The sequence below is a fragment of the Hyperoodon ampullatus genome, assembly GCF_949752795.1.
Source record: "Hyperoodon ampullatus genome assembly, chromosome: 9".
Classification (NCBI taxonomy): domain Eukaryota; kingdom Metazoa; phylum Chordata; class Mammalia; order Artiodactyla; family Ziphiidae; genus Hyperoodon; species Hyperoodon ampullatus.
Window position 1 is genome coordinate 102,880,131 of NC_136922.1, and position 11,093 is coordinate 102,891,223.

Sequence of the window (11,093 nt, forward strand, 5' to 3'; positions counted from 1 at the left end):
GGGCTCTGTCCGCGGGTACCCTCTGGTGGCAGCAGCGCGCAACTGCGTCACCTCGAAAGAGGTGCGGCGTGCTGCAGCGCCCCCTGGCGTTAGTCTAGGAGACGCGCCGAGGGCAAAGGAACACCACCAGGTGAGCGGTCCAAGGGCGAGCGCGCTGGGCGCTGCAGGGGACTTAACTGTGAGTGCACTGGTAGGGCAGGGGGACTGTACACGAGAGTCTTAAAGTCTAGTATACACACGCGTAGGTTCATGTATGTTGGTCGTATCCAGGTACTTGAACCGTGTGTATCGTGTTAAATGTGTGCCGATTGTGTGTGCGCACGTGATACACGCGGGTAGGTGGGTGGTGGGGAGGTCCGCGCCTCCAGTGCAGGGCGGAGTCCTCACGGAGGCGTGAAATTGGTTTGGAGCAAACACATTACGGAAAGCAATTACCGGGGAGAGGTTCTGGGCCCGCGGGGACCCGCAGCCAGGAGGCTGAGGAGGAAGCTCCCTGGCTTGTAAGAGTGTCTGGATGTCTAACCCCAGAAGGGATCTTCCTAACACTGCCCTGCTAAGGGGAGAATGCGTGAAGTTGGGCAGCAGCCTCTCGTTGACCACTCCACATTGCCCTTCTCCTCTTACGCCCTCCCTCCTTAAAAAGGCATCTGGCTGGGCTTCCCTGGTGGCGCAGTGGTTGAGAATCTGCCTGCCAATGCAGGGGACACGGGTTCGAGCCCTGGGCTGGGAAGATCCCACATGCGGCGGAGCAACTAGGCCCGTGAGCCACAACTACTGAGCCTGCGCGTCTGGATCCTGTGCTCCGCAACAAGAGAGGCCGCCAACAGTGAGAGGCCCGCGCACCACGATGAAGAGTGGCCCCCACTTGCCACAACTAGAGAAAGCCCTCGCACAGAAACGAAGACCCAACACAGCCAAAAATAATTAATTAATTAATTTTTTAAAAAGGGCATCTGGCAAGGAACCAGTGCTCTCCAGGTATGGTCAGAAATCCTTCCCCCTTCTAATCACTTTTGGAGAGGCACCCCGCCTTCTGTGAAGTCTTCCCAGGCCCCCGCCCCATCCCTGTCTTCCCCCTCAGGCCCTCAGCTCCTGCTACCACATGTGTTTTGCATTCACTTTATTGCCCCCTTGTATTTGAACTCGTTATTCACACACCTGTTTCTCAGACTACATGGAAAATTCACTGAGGGTGGGAGCAGGTCTCATTCATAGCTGTATATCTAGTGCCTAAAACATGGGGCTCAGCAAGCACAAAATGAATGACGTGGATGGGAATTAACCAGAATTTCCATCAAAATGCATAAACAGGACTTTCTCAGGAAAGTCATCCCCTTGAGAGTCAGGATTCTCTTGGGACAGAGCCTTAAACATTTTTCACATGCAAACACATGCATTTTCTCCCTATTTATATCCCCAGGCCTGTCCTTATCCTTGAATGCCAAATTCATAGATCCAAATGACCATGTAACACAGCTTCTTTGAGATGTCTAATAGGCAGCTCCAACTTTACATCTCCCAAACAGACCTTCTGAGTCCCTCACCACCTGCCCTTTTCTCATCTTCCCCACCTTAGTAATTAGCACCACCATCCACCCAGTTTTGCTCCACCAAGAAAAAGGGGAGGGGAGTCATCCTGGATTATGTTTTCCTTCAGCCCCCCAAATCTACTCTATCAACAAGTCCCACTGAGGGACTTCCCTGGCGGTCCAGTGGTTAAGACTCTGCACTTCCACTGAAGGCAGTGGGGGTTCCATCCCTGGTCCAGGAACTAAGATCCCTCATTCTCGCGCGGTGTGGCCAAAAATAAAAACAACAACAAACAAAAACAAAACAAAAAAACAAGTCCCAGTGAGTCTCCAGAAAGAGTCCCAAGTCTCACCCACTGCTTTCCCATCTTTGCCCGGACGGCTGCAGTAGCCTCCCAGCTGGTCTCTGATTCTCCCTCCCCCTCATCCCTCCCTTCCCCTCCCCTCCCCCAAGCCACTCCGAAGCCAGAGCCATCTTTCAAAACAGAAATCAGTTCATGTCACTCCCCTCTCTTCCCCACTCCGCTCACATGGCTGGTTCCTCCTTGTCACTCAGGCCTCAGGTTAAATGTCACCTACTCAAAGAGGAGGCTTCCACAGTCACCTGAACTCAAATAGCTCCCAGTCACTCTTGGTCAGTCACCGGGGAATTCCTCTGCGAAGGGCTTATCACTCTGATACTTTCCCATCCGTTTGCTTAGTGTCTCTGTCCCCACTAGAGTGAACTTTCTAGTGGGGACCAGAGAGCCAGGCCTTTGTGTCGCCGGCGCCCAGGCCACAGGAGGCACTCAAACCTCTGCTAAACAAACGAATGGCCAGGGGGGCATTCTCCCCAGGACCCCGAGCTGGGATAAGACGGGGCTCCCCGGGGGAGGCCCCAAGCAGTGAGTGGAACCCGCGTGACTACAATCCCGGCCAGAAGCCGCTTCCTCACCCCTGTCTCTTCGCCTGCGCCCACTTCCCCTGCGAGGTGGGACTGTGGCGACTGGCCCGGCCTGGAGCGTCTACAAATGAGAGGCCGGGCCTCGGTCGGCCCCCACTGCTTGTGGGCCTGGACTCCAGGCGCAGCCCCTCCCGTCGGGCGGTCCCATCCTCGCCCCGCGCCCTGCGCACCCTACGCGGAAGCCCAAACGGGGCGGTCAGCCCAAGGCCCGTGAGGCCAGGTGGGAATCAAGGTCCGCTTACCTCCGCGGCCCTCTCGACGCCCTCGCGAGCTTCGCGCCGTCAGTCTCGCCCAGGCCCCGCCCCCGCCGCCTCGCACCCTCTCGGCCCCGCCATTTGCCGCCTCGCTCCCAGCGGCTGGTGGGAAAGTTGTGAACTCCGGCGCGTGCGCACTCTGGGGCCCTGGGAAATCCGTCCGGCGACCCTTGACGTCACGGATCACGGTGCACTGGATTGGCTGCTCCGTGGCTCCAAGCAGCTCCACCTCCCTCCAGTGGTTGTAAGCTGTCTCCTGGGTGCCGGGGCTCCTACAAGTTCTTAAAATCCTGGTACTGCAAAGACCCTAAGGGACTCTCTCCTTGTCTCTTGTTTTACACATGCAGAAACTTGGACCCAGAGAAGGGGCGAGACTTCTGTTCCACAAGTTAATGGCAGAGCTGACACTAGAACCCAGGGGTGTTACCTCTCAGCTCCGTGCCTAATTGAAGGAGCAGTTACGAGACAGGCAGGAACCAGGTGTGCTTCTGGTGCTCCCTGACCTACAGGACAGGCAGTAGGCAGAGTTGTTTTGGTTTTTCTAAACCTGGGTCTTTCACTCTCACCTGAACCGTGGTTACCCTGCGGTGCTCGCTGGCCTGTGCACCCACCTTCCTGTTGTCTTCCTGACCCTCACCTCACTGCCCACCCCCAAGGCTGCCTTTACCATCCTGCCCCACTGTCTGCATTGCCTCATTCCGCAGCGGCTCTGCCCTACACAAGCCCCTTTGCTCCCCCGTCCTCTGGTCCCTGTCCTTTTGGCTGGCTCTCCTTCAGCCCTTTTCTGATACTATGTCACCTGGTGGCTATTCCCCCACAGCATGGGCCAGAGGGGCAGGTCTGCCTGGGGTCTCTCAATAGCTAGTGGATGCCATACAGCTGGCACCATGGGGTAGATCCAGGGAGACCCCATAAATCTGCCCATCTCGAGTGCCCTGTGAGCCAGCCAGCTCAGAGGAAGGGCTGTTGGAGACAGCACCAAGTAACACAGGCCTGGAGATTTTTAATGTGCATACAGGGTTTGGACAAGCTGGAGGGGGCCTCAGGGGACCCCCCAAGAGGAGTATATATCATTTGCCATGAGTCCCAGCTCTCTCTCCGTCAGATGTCACCTGTCCACATGGCCCATCTGCCTCTCCTGGTGGGAATGACAGCATCCACATCTGCCTGTGGAGTTGGACCTCCTGTTGAGAGGGCCACCTCCGCCTGAATCCCTTCAACTCAGTCCTGAGTTCCAGGCCCTGTGAGCCATGGGCTGGCATCCCCTAGCGCATGGAGCATCTGCTTTCAGACTCTCTCAAAAGGCAGTGGACATCTGGAAGGAAAGATGTGGATTCAGAGACGGCCGGTGGTCTGGGAATTTGGGTGGTTCTGTCTAGGGCCCTGCCCCCAACTCTTCTCTTGCCTCTGACCCATTCCCCCCACTCCCCCACCCCAGCCCCCAATGGCTGGTACTGTCCACAGAGCCCAGGGCTCACCTAGTAGAGCACATCCTCGAAATCCAGCTGCAGGTAGCGGAGCAGGCGGGCTGGCAGGGGCAGGCGGGGCAGGGCATGGGGCAGGCAGGCTGCCAGGTGAGCACGGAGGGCACAGCGGCTCAGATGCTGCAGCGATCTGGGCTGCCTCACCAAGGCCAAGAGGGAGGAGTAGAAATGGTGGTACTTCTGGGGGCAGAACGAGGGTCTCAGAAGGAGTCTTGGACAAGTGGCACCTACTTCTCCTAAAGAGGGGAGGCTGGTGGCCAGTGGGTGTCTCCAGGAGCCTCTTAGAAGTAGGGAGTGTTTTGGGTGTTCACAATGTGAGTTTTCTTTTTCTGAGTAACTTCTGTGGGGCAGAGTGGGGGGACCCACAGGGCTTCCCTTTAGGCGGTGGAAGTCTCTTGGGGCGGGCTGAATGAGTGTGTGTTCAGGGTCCTAGAATCTGACCTGCAGAGTTTCAGGAGGCACCAGGCCCACGGCCTCCTCAGGAAGCTTCATGATACTGTAGGTGTTCATCAAGACCTCAATGGTCCGCGGGGACGTGCACCAGCGCTCCAGCACCTGCAGGGGGCAGAGCTGCGTCAGTGCTCGAGGGGTTACCACACACTGCTGGTACCCTGTCCGTCCACGCAGGATGACCAGCCAGCCAAGGAACAGCTGTTGTGGGTTGAACTGAGTCCCCCAGACAGTATGTTGACGTCCTAATCCCAGTACCTATAAATGTGACCTACTTAGAAATAGGGTCTTTGCAGATGTAATCAAGTTAAAAATGAGGTCATTGGGGTGAGTCCTAATCCAATATGACTGATGTCTTTATGAGAGAAAACAGACACACAGACACACAGGGAGAATGTCATGTGATGACACAGGCAGAGATTGGAGTGATACATCTACAAGCAAGCCAAGGACTGTGGGCAGCCACCCGAAATTAGGCGATAGGCCTGGGACAGGTTCTCCTTCAGAGCCTCTGGAAGGAGCCAGCCCTACCTACACTTGGATTTCAAATTTCCAGCCTCCAGAACTGAAAGGGAATACACTTCTATTGTCTTAAGCCACCCAGTTTGTGGTACTTTGTTATGGCCACGACAGGAAACCAGCACAACAGCTAGCATTTCTATTGTGCATAGTTTATGCCAGATATTTTCTTAGCACTTCACGTGTGTTGACTCTTAATCCTCGTCCCTACAAGGTTATCCCCATTTTACAGACATGGGAAGCTGAGGCACAGAGAAGTTAAGTAACTTGCCCAAGTTGTAGTTCCAGCAATCCAAGCCTGGAGGTGTGGCCATAGAGGCCTCCTTGCAGGGAGGGGTTCCTCACTGGAGGACAGGCACCCCAGCCAAGCCTGGAGCAGCTGCGGGTTGTGGGAGATGAATGCCGACTTTTTGATCGCTTGGGATGTCATGGAGGCCAGATGAAGGGACGAATGGGGCACCTTGCTGTGCCAGCCTGTCCCCAGGGCAGTGTGGACAGAACACGGCTGGAGGGACAGGCAGTGGGGTCCCAGGAAATCCGTCTGCCGCCCACCCCTTCCCCGAAGGGGAAATCATTAGCTGTCAGAACCACTGTCAGATTACAGGGAATTGCTCGTCTCCTAATTATCTGGTGTTAATAGGAGATTAATTAGTGTTAATTGTTGATTTTCTTGTATTTTCCCAAAGGGGAGACCAGTCTGCCAAACTCTCGGGCTGTTTAACTATTTGGTCTTGCTTAGGAATCTAGACAGATGCTTCTCGGTTTATGAGTGAAGGAGAGAGGCAGGGACAGCAGGGGAGCGTCCAGGACCCCACGGGGCTGGATGGTTCAAGCCCAGGGGCGGGGCGGGGAACCTGCGCCTGCTGCCCTACACCCATCCTGACCCAGCTCCTTGGAGAACGACGGTCCCCACCCCAGGTCCAGCATCCTCCGTGATATTATATAGCCCCTCCAGACACGGCACAGCATGGACAGTGTCCCCTGCCAGTGCCTCGGTGGCACAGGTCTGCAAGCTGAACCCACCTTGGGGGATATTAATGTAAAATAAGACAGAGATTGGAAATTGACAGTGAAAGGTGTTTTTCTTTGGTGCCAGGATAGTAGCTGCTGGTCTCGGTGGTGTATGTTCTGCTAAGCTCTTGGATACAAGGACCATGTCCATCTGCAGATGGTCAGGAGGCCTTGAACCTCATGACCCAGGCTTAGCACTCTGCCCTGGGCGAGTGTCTCCTGTGCCTGGAGTGTCTCATGTTCAGGGTCCCACTGCCAGGGGGAGCTTCCTAAATGCTTCTTTCATCAGCTCTCTCCCCTGATGAAGAAACGACTCCCTGCCACCCGCATCAGCCCTGGCTCCTTCTGTCTTTTCAGCTCCTTTATAATCTGGCCCCAGTGCCTTCATCACACATACATGCAAACACATACGCACATACAAACACGTGTATATGCACACACACACAGTGTATATACATGTGCACACACACACGCGCATACACCCCTCCTGCTGGTGTGCTGTTTGCCCCCTGTTGGGCTTTGCTTGCTTGATGAATGAAAGACAAAGTACTGACCCATGTGCCCAAGTTTGGAGCCGCAACCAGAGCAGCTGGAGCACAGGTCTGGGTCTCCCCACGCCCTCGCTCTCGTGGCCCTCCCTCTGGCCCTAGCCCCGTACCTTGGGGAGAGCCCCAGGCCACACGCGGACGGCACCGTGGTTGAGCAGCGCCCGCACCGTGTGCTCCGGGCCCTGGGCCAGGGCTGCAGCTGGGCCCTGCAGCGCGTAGTGTAGGGCCGTGTGTCCCCCATAGTCCATGGCGTTGGCGCTGACGCCGCAGGACAGGAGCAGCTCCACGGCGTCCGCATGGCCTCGGCGACAGGCCAGGTGCAGGGGCCGCCGCCTGTCCTGATCGGCAGCATCGGCGTCGGCCCCGGCCGAGAGCAGCAAGCGGCACAGCTGGAGGCAGTGGGTGGTGGTGGCCTCGGCGTCAGCGGGGGACGTGCAGCGGGCGTCACAGGCGGCCAGCAGCGGGGTCCAGCCTTCAGCATCACGGGCATTGGAACATGCTCCCCGTCTTAGAAGGAGGTCTGCCAGCTCCACGTGGCCCAGCCGGGCGGCCACATGCAAAGGGGTCTCCTCCTCCTCTTCAGATCGACCATCCACTTTTGCTCCAAACCTCAGGAGCAGCTCTGCACACCTAGTAAGGGCGAGACGGCCGAGGGGAGGAAAACGGGGTGCAGACCTTCACCCCTGTGTTCCTGCCGGTCTGAGCAAAGCAAACCTGGGGGGACCCTTGGGTGGCCCCTGATGCTGTCTGCTCCTCCTCATCTTCCATCCTGCCTGGCACTGGGCATCCAGCAACATCCTGCAGCATCTTTAGTGCCCTCTCTCAAGCCAGGGCTCTGCATGCTGGGACGGGAGGAGGAGGGGGGAAGGGGACCCAGAAGTGAGTACAAATGGAAACTGGGGCAGTGGGAGAAAGACCAAAACCAAAATCGGCCAGCCAGATTTGCTCCAGGATGGTCCTCTCAGAAGATTGTGTATGCCTGCCAAGATGTGTGCCCTGAAATTCAAGGCTAAGAGGACTTAGCGTCTTTGAGTGACACTTTCCTCATCTATAGAATGGGGATAATTGCTGATACCTAGACAGAAGAGGTTGCTGTGAGCGGCATATAAGACAATGCCTGAAAAGCTGTCGGCATAAGAGTTCATAATGGCCGCGTTGGGTGGGGGCAGTGGGTGGCATAGATGGTGGTGGATCATGGGGGCTCATTATATTATCCTGTCCACCTTTCTATATGTTTGAAATTCTCCAAAATAATTTTAAAAATACACTTGCTTATTCAAAACAGGAAAGAATGATTGTCACAAAGTGTGATCTCAGGGAACCTGGGCTGAAACACGGCCAGAACGAAGAACGTGGGATTGCACAGAACAGCATCGTCCAATTCAGTGGCCACCAGCTACGTGTGGCCAGCGGGCCCTTGCAGGATGGCTAGTCCTGATGGAGACGTGCTGTGAGTGCAAAATACACACCAGTTTTGCAGACTTGGTACAAAAAGATAATGTAAAGTGTCTCATATGTTCTTTTTATATTGGTTCCATGTTGAAATGATGATATTTTGGATACATTGTGCTAAATAAAATATATTATTAAAATTAATTTCACTTGATTCACAGATATTTATACACCCATGTCCATAGCAGCATTGTTCACGATAGCCAAAACATGGGAGCGCTCTAAATGTCCATCAATAGAGGAATGGATAAATACAATGTGATCTATACCATGGAATATTATTCAGCCTTTAAAAGGGAAGGAAGTTCTGTTACCTGCTACAGCCTGGATGAACCTGAGGACATTATGCTAAATGGAATAAGCCAGTCACAATAGGACAAATACTGTATGATTCCACTCGTAAGAGGTGCTGAAAGCAGTCCAATTCATAGGGTCAGAAAGTAGATGGTAGTTGCCAGGGGCTGGGGGGGGGAGGGGGAGGGGAGTTATTGTTCAAAGGATACAGAATTTCAGTTTGGCGCCATTAAAAAGGTTCAGGCGTTGGATGGTGGTGATGGTCGCACAGCAATGTGAATGTACTTAGTGCCACTGAACTGTGCACTGAGTAATGGTTAAGATGGTAAATTTTATGTTATGTGTAATTTACCACGATTTAAAAATGAATTTCAGGGCTTCCCTGGTGGCGCAGTGGTTGAGCGTCCGCCTGCCGATGCAGGGGACGTGGGTTCGTGCCCCGGTCTGGGAGGATCCCACATGCCGCGGAGCGGCTGGGCCCGTGAGCCATGGCCGCTGAGCCTGCGCGTCCGGAGCCCGTGCTCCGCAACGGGAGAGGCCACAACGGTGAGAGGCCCGCGTACCGCAAAAAAAAAAAGAATTTCACCTGTTTCTTTTTCATGCCTTGATAGGGCTACTAGAAAATTTAAAATTACATATGTGGCTCATGGTGTATTTGTATTGGACCACGCTGATGTAGAACACATCTCCAACCATAACACGAGGAAGTCAGTAGAATCCTCTGAGGGCCGATGAGGTTACCAGGAGGGAGAAGGTCCACGAAAGGGGGACCCAAGGATCAAATATGTGGTGCCATTCAGGGGAAAGATGTGAAATTTGGCAGGTGTGTAGTCAGTAGAGAGAAGGCCTCTGTCGTATATACAGTTAGTTCATAGATTTGCCAAGGCTCCCTTTGCCGGGCTTCCAGATTCATCAAATAATTATGAGGACTCATTCTCCAAGGTCCCCTACACGTAGGGCACGATTATTTGGGTCACTGTAAAGGAATATCCTCTACAGTAAATAATACATTATTACATTTGGGTATAGCCATTGGTTTCTAATGAGTCTGGTTAGCTGGGCTCAGTCCCCGAGTCCATTTATCTGAGGGTGCCTGCCAATCTGGAAATGCCAGGCCTGCCAAGCTGAGAACAAGACCCTGCCCTCAAGGACCACCACAGGCCCTAACTGGGGGCCTGCTATCCTCGACAGCCTATCTGGATCACTGGACAGTCAGTTCCCTGAGGGCAGAATCGTGCCTTATTTACTGCTGTACCTTGCACAGTGCTTGGGACATAAGCTCAGAAAAATGAAAACTTTACACCACTTCCTCATAAAGGAGCCACAACTTCCCCCACGCCGGCCATGAAGCCGGGCCCTGCTATTGCCCTCCTCCGGCCCTGGGGAAGCAGAAGCTGGTGCAAGTACAGGCCATTCCAAAGCCCACCAGGCCAGTGGTAGGATGGCTTGGGGGGAAATCGCATCCTGACTCCCACCTGAGCCCCAGCTCCTCCATCCCAGCTCACCAGGCCTGCCAGCCCTCGACACGCCCCCTCATCTTGCTCGTCTCTTTGCCTCCCCTACGAGCGGAATGGGGGTTGAGGCGAGGGGTCACTCACTCGAGGCTGCCGGCTGCCCCGCAGAGGTGCAAGGGGCGCTTCCCATCCTGGTCAGGGATGTTGGGGTCGGCTCCCGCCACCAGCAGCACATGCGCGCAGGCAGCGTGGCCTGCAGCACAGGCCTCGTGCAGGGCGGTGCGGCCCCCAGGGGCACTGTCTGGCCTCGCCCTCCGCCTCAGCAGCAGCCGCAGGATCTCCGTGTGGCCCCGGCTGGCCGCCACGTGCAGTGGGGTGGTCAGCTCCTCTTTGTACGTCAGCGACCAGAGTCCTAGGGAGAGACGGGACCTGGGCCTCAGACCCTGGAGGGAGGCAAGGAGCCGCCAGGCAATGGGGGAGGTGGGCCTCCCGGGAAGAGGGAGCCCAGAGCTCCTTCCCCAGGCTTCCGTCTCCCGCTCGGACCCCCCAGTGTCCCTGGCCCGTACTCAGAGCACGGATGTTGAAGCGGAAATCCCTCCATCGCTCTGGGTCGCTGGTATCAAAGACGGAATCCGCAGCCAGGCCAGTGCTGGGGTCGGCGAGGATGCAGGAGACACAGCCCACATCCCCGGCCAGCACCGCCTGCCAGAAGGCCAAGGCGGGTCCCGAGGCCGTGCGGGTGACGATGGGTCCCGGGCCTGACTCCGGGCGCTCTGCGGACCCTCCGCTGGGCTTCTCCACCAGCCTGGCACAGAGGGCATGTCGGTCACCGGGGGGCTCGCCCTGATCCCTGCACTCTTCCGGGGACCAGCTCATGAGGGCAGCGTGGGAGCGTGGGGGAAGGGGGCTGGGGGCTCGGGGAGGAGAGGTAGGGGCCAAAGGCAGAGAGGGGGAGGGGAGGAGGGGAGAGGGACAGACGCGAGGAGAGTGTCTCCGTGTGCCTGAGCCGCGCTGACCTGGCCCCTGGGCTCAGCAGGAGCTATTCTGGGCTCCGCATGACTTCTCTCCCGGGCCAAGGTTTAGGCAAGCCTCAGGGTGCGAGAGAAACAGCCCGGGAGCGCTCCTCGTCCTCAAGCACCTGGTACCTCTGCGCCT

The 11,093-nt window shown here is 56.1% G+C and overlaps 1 protein-coding gene across 1 annotated transcript; it reads right to left on the reverse strand.

Moving 5' to 3' along the window:
* Positions 1–4,204: 4,204 nt before the first annotated feature.
* On the reverse strand, positions 4,205–10,814 carry ASB10 (ankyrin repeat and SOCS box containing 10; the record flags this gene model as incomplete). Its single annotated transcript, XM_079710990.1, has 5 exons — positions 4,205–4,390; positions 4,652–4,765; positions 6,849–7,368; positions 10,083–10,350; positions 10,505–10,814. 5 exons carry the CDS (start codon positions 10,812–10,814, stop codon positions 4,205–4,207), a joined length of 1,398 nt encoding a protein of 465 aa, XP_079567116.1.
* Between the last annotated feature and the right edge of the window lie 279 nt (positions 10,815–11,093).